Here is a 9,278-nt window from a genome sequence, read left to right as displayed (position 1 = left end):
TCCCGCTTGGTTCCCCCCCCCCCCGTCGGTGGTTTCGCCTCAGGGGCGGACTTCCGCCCCCCCCCCCCCGCCGCCGCCGCCGCCGCCGCCGAGCGCGCTCCACCAGTGCGCCCTTCTCGGGCCAACGACGACGATCTCCATGTCGCGCGTCTCGTGTCGTATCCCTCGCCCGAGACGCTTCCACACGTCGTTCGGGTTATCCCTCGCGAGGCTCTCCAAGCTCCCCTCGACGACGAAGACGTCGTCCCGCAGGCGGAACCCGACGCCCTCGAGCCGTCCCAGCGTCCACGTCGTCACCTTGACGCGTCTGGCGCCGACGTCGTCGCGCGCGTCCGCGGCTGCAGCCGCGTCCCCGGCCCCGGCCCCGGCCGCGCGCAACGCGTCTACGACCGCGGTCGAGGACGACGCGTGGTCCCTCGCGAGGATCGCGGTCATCCCCGCGAGGACGAGCAGCGTCGGCGGCGGGTCCGGGTCCGTCTGCGCGCCTCCGGGACGCGAGCTATTCGGCGAGAGGATAAACTCTCTGAGGTCCGCGAGCGCGAGATCGCGGCATCGCGAGAACGCCCAGCGCACGCGCGAGTAGTGCGTCGGCTCGTTGTACTCCGTGACGATCAGCGTCGGGCGCGACGCGTCGATCGCGTCGACGGCGTCGCGCACGGAGCGCGTGAAGAGTCGACGCCACGACCGCGGCGCGCTCGACGCGCTCGACGCGCTCGACGCGCGCGCCTCGCGGTCCTCCTCCTCCGTCTTCGTCGTCAGCCTCGACAGCTCGCTCGCGGTGAAGCGCTCGCGGCATCGTCGCTCCCACGCGCGCTCGTCCCTCGCCGCGACGTCGCGCGTCCACGTCGCGCACGAGGACACCGCGAGGAGGTCTCTCCAGTGTAAGCGGTCGAAGACGCACCGCAGCACCTCCGCGGGGAGCGTCTCCATCGCGCCCCTCCCCGCGCGGGAGCCGAGTGCGGACGTCGTCGACCGGGCGCGACACGTCGTCCGAGATCTGTGCATACAGGAGCCGCCGATACCAGCGCGCCGGAGCGCAGCGCGTGTCGGACGCGAAGCGACGCGCGATTTGCGCCAACACCCGCACCACATTCCGCGCGCGCGTCCGGGCGGGTTCGGCGCGGCGCGACTCTCTCGACCCGCGCGTCAACGTCGCGACGATGGTACGCCGAGCATCTTCCCGCCGCCGACCCGCGATCGCGTCTTCGCGCGCGCGCGGGGTCGCCCCGCGCGTCGCGTTCTCCGACGTTTCGCAATTGCGATCATCATCATTCTCAAGTGTGCTGGGTTTCTTCTCTTCCGCGTCTCCTCACCCGCCCCCCCCTCCCCACTCCCCCTCTCTCGCATCAGGACGACGTCATCGACGCGCCGCACGACCGCGTCGGCGCGATGAAACCCATCGCCGAAGCGATGGAGTCCCCCACGGGACCGATGGAGTTCCCGTCCACGCCCGGGTCCGCGTCCCCCGCCGCGAACGGAGACACCCCGATCGCGTCCTCCGCGCCCTCGCCCGGGGGCGACGCCTCGGAGGACGCCTCGGAGACGACGACGCCCGCGAACGACGCGTCACCGTCCGACGCGGCGGATACGGCGGAGGACACCGCGACGGGGGGACCGTCGCCGGTGATGACCGCGGCGATCGCGCGAAGGAAAGCGTTCGGGGACCAGGACGGGTGGCTGGGGAATCAGTCGAAGACGACGTTCTTGTCGTCGTGCCAAATCTTTCACGAGTGCGAACGCGCGGCGCTCACGGCGTTGACGCTGCGATCCGTCGCGGCGGTGCATCAGCCCGGGGAAGTATTACTGCGCGCGGGAGAGACCACGGACTACGTCTGGCTCGTCGAAGAGGGCGAGTGCGTCGTGTCCCTGCGCGGCGTCACGATCGAGGAAGAGGAACGTGCGGCGGAGCTCGCCGCGATGCGAGAACGCGAGGAAGAGAGCGCGCGCATCGAAGCCGAGCTCGCGCTGCCGTCGTCGAAAGCGACGAGCCGCGCGCGCGACGGCGGCGCCGCGGCGAAGAGAGCCGCGGCGAAGAGAGCCGCGCGAATTGCGGCGCTCGCCGCGGCGGAGTCGGGCGGCGGCGCGCGGCTGGCGTCGAAAACAAACGTCGGGGGATTGAATCCTCGCGGGACGACGCGAACGCGCGGCGGTCCGGGAGAGCCGCGACGCGTCGCCGTGCTGCTCCCTAAGGACGCGTTCGGGGAGCGGTGCGTCCTGTCCTCCGAGCCGATGCGGTACACGGTCGCGTGCGTCGGGACGAGGCCGGTGAAGGTTTTGAAAGTCCCGGGGAAGGAGTTCAAGGCGACGTTGAAGAAGGGCGACGAAGGCGACGACGACGGGAAGAGACGCTCGCGGGAGATGAAGCGGCGGATCTTGAGAGCCGCGCTCGCGAGGGAGGAGACGTACGTCGAGCGCGCGAACGCGGTAGAGGCTGCGCGCGCGCTCGCGTTCACGCACGGGCACGAGCGGGAATTTTTGTTGCGTCGAAGAGCGAAGCGCGAAGTCGCGGAGAAGGAGGAGCGGGAGAAGGTTCGCCCGCCGCCGCCGCCGGAGATCGAGGGCGCCGTCGGCGGCGCCGCGGTGACGCGGACGCCGACGACGCAGGAGGAGCTGAACTACATGAAGCACGCCGCGGTCGAGTCCGCGAAGCTGCGGAAGATGGATCAGAGCACGACGGTGGAGCTGACGAGACGAGACGTCACGCGCGTGCGGTGCCGTCCGCCGTCGCCGTCGCCGTCGCCGTCGACGTCGACGTCGACGCGGCGCGTCGCCCTCGGGGACGCGTCGTCCGCGGAGGCGGACGTCGCGGACGAGGGCCGGCCTGGCGGGGAGAACGAGACGCTCCGCGAGGCGTCGACGCCGTCGTCCGCGTCGAGGCAGCGGCCGCGTGCGCGGTCGCAGTCCGCGCGAACGCCGGCGGCGACGCTCTCGGAGCTCACGCCGGAGTTTAAGCAGAGCGGGGCGAGGTTCGCGACCCCGAACGCGGAAACGACAGAAATGGATAAGGCACGGCCGTTATCCGCGAAGCTCGTCGTCGGCGCGGCGATCGAGCAGCTCCGTTTATCCACCCCGGGGATGGACCGTCAGCGACGGATGAAGCACTACGCCGCGAGCGTCCGCGGCGGCGTTCGGGCGCGGCCGCAGAGCGCGCCGGCGTCGCGGTCGACGGGCGGCGGCGGCGCCGGGTTCGACACCTTCGGGTTCGGTTCTTTAGACGGCGTTCGCGGGATCGATCCTCCGAGGCGGGGGATGCCGCCGCCCGCGGAGCCGAAGCTGAGGTTATGGACTCGGACGGGGCCGCCGCCGCCGGAGAAGAAGCGGCCGAATTGGGTGTGCGGAGGAGGAAGACTCAAGTACGAAGACTTCAAGTCGTGATCGAGGCGAGGCGCGCGGGCGGGTGGTTTCGCGGAGACGCGCGGCGCTCGCGCGCTCGAGTAACTTAGTTTTTCATCGTCGAGTCGAACAAAAATACGTTCTTTCAGGTCAGAAGTTGTCCTTCCGCTTCCGCGTCTCCTTGAACACCGCGACGTCGTCCGCGTCCACTAACCCCACGTTCCTGCGAATCTCGTCGCTGTGCGGGCGACAGAACGGGTTCGTCTCCAACTCGAGTCCGATCGTCGTCGGCACCGTCCACTCCCCTCTCGCTCGCTTCTCTTCCACCTCCTTCGCCCTCGCGCTCAGCGCGTCGTTCCCGGGCTCCACGCTCATCGCGAACTTCGCGTTCGCGAGCGTGTACTCGTGCGCGCAGTACACCTCCGTCTCCCTCGGCAGCGCCATCAGCTTCGAGACGCTGTTCCACATCTGCGTCGCTTTCCCTTCGAACATTCGACCGCAGCCGAGCGCGAAGAGCGCGTCGCCGACGAACACCTTCCGCTCGGCGGGGAAGTAATACGCGACGTGCCCCAAGGTGTGCCCGGGGACGTCGATGACCCTCGCCTCGATGTTCCCGATCTTGACGACGTCGTCCTCGCTCACCGCGCGATCCATCCCCGGGATCGCGTCCGCGCCCTTCCGCTCGCGCGCGGGGCCGACGATCTCGCACGCGTGCTCGCGCTTCAGCTCGACGTTCCCGCCGGTGTGGTCGCCGTGCCAGTGCGTGTTCAGGATGTGCGTCAGCTTCCATCCTTTCTCTCTCAGCGCGGCCTCGATCGGCGCCACCTCGGGGGTGTCCACGACCGCGGTGCACCCCGTGGACGGGTCGTGAAGCAGGAACGCGTAGTTATCGCTGAGGCACGGGAACTGATGCACCTCCATCGCTCCCTCGGCCGTCGCGGTCGACGCCGCGCACGCGCGGGAGAGAGAGCGCGGGGTTCGACGGAGCCGAGCGCTGGACGTGAGCGCGGCAGGGACGGCACCGACGACGACGCGGGCGACGGCGAGCATCAGGGTGCCGAGGACAGTGTCGCGGAGGAAGCTTCAAGGTACCGCGAAACGTCGTCGTTGTTGCAGCACCGAAACGCGTCACTCCACTCAGCACGAGAATATCTCCCGCGCGAAGGAGGCCCCGATCCGTCACTCCGCCCGCGCGCTCCACACGCGTCGTCTCGTTCGTCGCGCCGTTCGCCGTCATCCCGCGGTTCCCTCGCGAACGGCTCACGCGCGCGCGCTCCGGCTCACCTCGCTCGCGGCCGCGCAGATCGATCGCTCCGTCTGTCCGTCGGATCTCGCCTGATTTAGGCGGCAAAAGAACCGAGTAACACGATGCCGCGCCTCACGTTCTCCTCGAGCGACGGCAAGGATAAGGACGCGAAGCGCAAGTTCGGCGGCGGGAAGATGCGCGCGTTCCCGACCGGCGCGTCCGTCGTCGGGAAGATGCGCGCGTTCGGCGACGGCGCCGCGAGGAAGAAGAACGACGGGCCGTCGCGCGTCTCCGTGCTGAGCCGCGTGACGGGCGGGATCTCCAAATTCCGATCCAACACCGAGCGCGTCGTGAGACGCGTGACGACGAACAACGGAAAGTGGAAGCACGACATGTTCCCCGGGTCGCGCGGCACCGTCGGGGAGAAGCGCGAGAGGATCGGCGACCTGCGATCGCGCCTCGGCGGCGGGAAGAGCGACGGGCGCGTCGTCCGCCTCGTCGGCGGCGGCGTCGGCGGCGGCGCGTCTCGCGGGGACTTGCGGAACACGCTCGGAGGCGCCCCGAGAGGGAGGTCCGGGAGCGGGCAAGAGCAGGTCGCGAGCTTCCTTCGCGGGTTAGACCTCGGGAAGTACGTCGGCGTGTTCAAGTCCCAGGAGATCGACGTCTCCGCACTGCAGGCGATCACGGACAGGGACTTGGAGAACTTGGGGCTTCCTCTCGGACCTCGGAAGAAGGTCATGGCGGCGAAGAAGACGGCGTTCCGCGGGTTTTAATAACCGACGAAACGAGGCCGATGACTGAAACACACGCCACTCGCCATCGTCACTAACACTATCATCAAAACACGCCACTCGCCATCGTCACCCGTTGCGCTCGCCTTTCGCCAAGATCACCTTCGTGACCTCCCCCGCGCCCGGCATCCCTTCGCTGCCGGTGTCGTACGCGCGCTTCAACACGTACTCCTCGCTCTCCATCTTTCCAAACTTTTTGTACAGCTCCCACTTCCCGTCGTGCGTGTATCGCATCGCGCCGTATATCGGGAAGAAGTACGGCTTGCGGTACAGCAAACGGAAGTGATACACTTCGCGCCACGTCGAGACGTACTCGCGCCGTTCCCCTCTGCCTCTGATCGACATCACGTTCCCCGCGCTCTGGATGTCGTCGAGCTTAGGATTGATCATGATCATCGGGCGATCCCCCGCGGCCTCCTCCATCGCGATGATCCGCGGCAACACCGCGAACCCGACGATGTTCTGCGGCGCGATCAAGATGAAGAAATCATCCTCCGGCTGCGGGACGTCGCCGTCGATCGCGCCTCTGGAGATGAACTCGTCTGCGTCGCCCCAGTCCATCATGTCAAGTATCCTCGCCACGCCGGATAACGACAGCGGCAAGCCTTGGAACACGCCCTCGCCCATGCTTCCCTGAACGCAGACGCGGACGCGCTTGCCGTCCTTCGCGAGCGTCATCGCGAGCTCGCGGACGAGCTCGAGCAGCGTGCCGACGCGGTACACGTCGCCGTTGACGTTGAGCTCGGGGAACTCCACTTTCGCCTTCACGCGCGTCATCGGTTCCTCGCCCGTCACCGCGCGCGTCACGGACGTCACGCAGTCGTCGTAGAACCACCGTCGGACCTCCCTCGGGTGCGGGGTGTTGTTCAGCATGATCGGGATGTCCGCCTTGCGCGCGAGGTCTTCCTCCGTGGGCATGTTGACGTCGTCCTCCGGCTTCGCTTTCCCCGGCGCGCGCCCGGATGGCGCCTTTCGCGTCGAAGACGACGGCTTCCCCTTCGCGTCCGCGTCCTTCTCGCCGCCGCCGAAGCCGCTCCAGAACGCGCGAATGGGCGACGACGACGCGCGGGACGCGCGCGGAGGACGCGCGCGAGCGCGGAGCGCGAGGCTCGGCGCGAACGCGGTCGACGTCATCGCGGCGGGCGGCCGTGCTCGCGCTTCGTCGAGTGTTGCCGACGAGGAGGAACACACAGCTGGCATGGCACTCCAGCCTGGCACTCGCTGCTCGAGCCAGGTGCTCGAGCCTCGAGTTTTCGCCCCGCCGCCGCACTCCTCCCTCGCGCCCCGCGCGCCCCCCTCCGCGCCTACAGTACGCCATGGGCGCCTGCGCGAGCCGCGACGCCGCCGCGCGAGCGCGCGCCCGCCCGCCGGATCCGACCGACGCGCCGAACTGCTCGACGCCCGCGAAGCGCGGCGCGTTCGGCAGCCCCCTCGACGACCTAAACCCGGAGGGGGCGCCGCCCGCGCGTCCGGAGACGACGTTCGGGTCCACCGCGGCGACGGACGGCGGGTCCTCCCCTCGGACGCCGCGCGCGTCGAACGTCATCGACGGCGTCGTGAACACGACCCCGTTCGCGCGCCCGTCGCTGCACAGCCCGTCGCGCTGGGAAGGCACGAGTAAGGCGACGACGACCACCTCTCTCCTCCCTCTTCTCTGTCTTCTCGTGCTCTTTTTCAAACTTCTGCTCCAACTTTTGTTCTCTTCCTGACGTCGCCGCCGCCGGCTTCCGACCTCACCGCGCGGCGTCCCGAGACCGTTCCTCCCCCCGAGCACGTTCAACCGCCGCCGACGTACCACGAGTGACGGCGACGACGCCGACGCGACGACGCCGACGGCGCGCGGCGAAGACGACGTCTGGCGACGGCTCTCGAGTTTTCGCGCGCCGCTGTCGACGCCGCCATCGACGCCGCCGGACCTCGCGACGCACGCGCTCGCGGACGCGTGGAGCGACGACGACAGCGACGAGGACGACGCGTGAGGCGCGCGGACGACGTGATGTGCTTTTGATCGCGACGAGGGGCGAAGCGCGCTCGATGGACGAAGAGACGAGACGACGACGACGACGACGGCGGCGACCGAGACGAAACGCGACGACTGCGAACGCGATGTTAAATTCTCACGACGACCAGACGCGAACCGCGACCGCCGTCCGTCTCGTCGCTCACCAGCCCACGCGCTCCGCCATCTTCCCGCCGCTGCCGGCGTCGTAAAAATCATCGTCCGTGCCGAGGACGAACAACCTCCCGTCGAACACCTGAAAGAACGCGCCTCGCACCTGCAATGTCCCCGCCTTCACCGCGTCCTTCACCCACGGGTACTCCGACACCCTCTTCACCGACAGACGCACGTTTTCGAGCTCGAGCTGCCGCCCGCGAATCTGCGGGTCGAACTTATCGATCACGCCGCACACCGCCTCCTTCATCGTGAAGCACCACCTGTCGACGGTCGAGGGAACGCCTCCCTCGCCGTGCATCGCCACGCACAGGTCGCGGTTCTTCGTCACGACGTTCAGCGCGTGCGCGCACCCGCCGCACTGCGAGTGGCCCATCACGAGGAGCAGCGGCGTCTTGAGCGCGGTGACCGCGTACTCGATGGCGGCGACGACGCCGTTCTCCGTGGACTCCCCCGGGGGCTTGTACGCGGGGATCATATTCGCGACGTTCCTCACGGAGAAGATGTCTCCGGGTTCCGTGTCGAAGATGATCGCGCCGTCCTGCGGAGGGAGGGGATGGATGTCTTTAGAAAGATTCATATTATTCCGCGGTCCGGTGGCGTCGAATCGATTCGATCGTCGAGGGAGCTGGGACGGCGGGGCGAGCGCGCGACGACGCGAGACGCACCGCTCTGGAGTCGGAGCACCCGACGAGGCACGTGTGCGGGTTCTGGCCCTCGTTGGACAGCATCGCGAACTTCGGGGACAGGACGCTCATGCCGTTCTCGCGGAACCTCTGCGCGAGCGAAGGAAGAGATGATGGGAGGGGGAAGCGGAGGGAATCAGAAATCCGCGCGACGTCGTCGTCGTCCTCGCGCGCCGAGCTCCGCGCGAGCGAAGCGAGGGTTCGCGAACCTTGTACCCGCTGAGCACGTGCGCGATCTTCGGATCGTTCAGAGCGGCCGACATGGCGACCGGTCGGGGGGTGTCGCGTGGACGGCGTCCCGGGAAGTGACTCGTCCTCGGCGATACGACCCTCTTTTGGATGTGCGCGAGTCCGAGGCTCGGCGCGAGTGCCAGGCCGGCGAGTCACTTCATCAATCTGTTCATCGGACGCCGCGAGTCGAACGGACGCGCCGACTCTCGCGCGCGCCGCGGCGCGTCGACGGCGACGAGCGGACGCTCTCTCGGGGAGGCCCCGGAGCGCGGATCTCGCTCGGTCGGGGGATCACCGGAGGACAGGGCGCCGGGGATCCCTCGCTCGGATCGATCGCGCGGGGAGGCGACGGTTCGTTCTGTTCGGCACCGCGCCGCGCGTCGTGCGGTCGCGTCTTTGAAAACTAGCTAGATCGTCGGCATCGCGGAGCGCCGCGGCGACGCGTCGGCGCGCGCGATGACGGAGCCGACGGCGGCGTCGGAGTCGGAGACGACCGCCGACGCGACGATCGAGCGCGCGGACGCGACGGCGGGCGCGACCGCGGACGCGACCGCGGAGGACGCGTCGACGCCGGAAGATCGGACGGCGGCGGAAGACGGCGACGACGCGAACGCGAACGCGAACGACGACGACGCGGCGACGGCGACGGCGACGCGCGACGACGAGGATGCAGAGTACGCGAACGCCGTCGAAGAATCCACCGCGAGTTGGGACGACGCCGAGGACGAGACGCCGCCGAAACCGCCGCCGCCGCCGGACATCTTCGACCGGCTCTACCCGAGCGACGCCGACGACGACGAAGACGCCGACGACGCGGC

The 9,278-nt window shown here is 69.0% G+C and overlaps 6 protein-coding genes across 6 annotated transcripts; 2 read left to right on the top strand and 4 right to left on the bottom strand.

Moving 5' to 3' along the window:
* Positions 1-39: 39 nt before the first annotated feature.
* On the bottom strand, positions 40-930 carry MICPUCDRAFT_41277 (uncharacterized protein; the record flags this gene model as incomplete). Its single annotated transcript, XM_003060886.1, has 1 exon — positions 40-930. The coding sequence occupies one exon, from the start codon at positions 928-930 to the stop codon at positions 40-42; it is 891 nt and encodes a 296-aa protein (XP_003060932.1).
* A 480-nt stretch (positions 931-1,410) lies between these two features.
* On the top strand, positions 1,411-3,375 carry MICPUCDRAFT_60678 (uncharacterized protein; the record flags this gene model as incomplete). The annotated part of the gene is made up of 1 exon (XM_003061142.1): positions 1,411-3,375. One exon carries the CDS (start codon positions 1,411-1,413, stop codon positions 3,373-3,375), a length of 1,965 nt encoding a protein of 654 aa, XP_003061188.1.
* Positions 3,376-3,483: 108 nt separating this feature from the next.
* Positions 3,484-4,254, bottom strand: MICPUCDRAFT_60677 (uncharacterized protein; the record flags this gene model as incomplete). Its single annotated transcript, XM_003060885.1, has 1 exon — positions 3,484-4,254. One exon carries the CDS (start codon positions 4,252-4,254, stop codon positions 3,484-3,486), a length of 771 nt encoding a protein of 256 aa, XP_003060931.1.
* A 447-nt stretch (positions 4,255-4,701) lies between these two features.
* Positions 4,702-5,352, top strand: MICPUCDRAFT_60676 (uncharacterized protein; the record flags this gene model as incomplete). The annotated part of the gene is made up of 1 exon (XM_003061141.1): positions 4,702-5,352. The coding sequence occupies one exon, from the start codon at positions 4,702-4,704 to the stop codon at positions 5,350-5,352; it is 651 nt and encodes a 216-aa protein (XP_003061187.1).
* Positions 5,353-5,439: 87 nt separating this feature from the next.
* Positions 5,440-6,504, bottom strand: MICPUCDRAFT_41274 (uncharacterized protein; the record flags this gene model as incomplete). The annotated part of the gene is made up of 1 exon (XM_003060884.1): positions 5,440-6,504. The coding sequence occupies one exon, from the start codon at positions 6,502-6,504 to the stop codon at positions 5,440-5,442; it is 1,065 nt and encodes a 354-aa protein (XP_003060930.1).
* Positions 6,505-7,446: 942 nt separating this feature from the next.
* On the bottom strand, positions 7,447-8,492 carry BETA-CA (beta carbonic anhydrase; the record flags this gene model as incomplete). Its single annotated transcript, XM_003060883.1, has 3 exons — positions 7,447-8,084; positions 8,212-8,319; positions 8,439-8,492. The coding sequence occupies 3 exons, from the start codon at positions 8,490-8,492 to the stop codon at positions 7,533-7,535; spliced, it is 714 nt and encodes a 237-aa protein (XP_003060929.1). The 3' UTR covers positions 7,447-7,532.
* Positions 8,493-9,278: the final 786 nt, after the last annotated feature.

Source organism: Micromonas pusilla (genome assembly GCF_000151265.4).
Source record: "Micromonas pusilla CCMP1545 genomic scaffold MICPUCscaffold_9, whole genome shotgun sequence".
NCBI classification, from domain to species: Eukaryota; Viridiplantae; Chlorophyta; class Mamiellophyceae; order Mamiellales; family Mamiellaceae; genus Micromonas; species Micromonas pusilla.
This window is presented reverse-complemented; position numbering and strand designations above follow the sequence as displayed.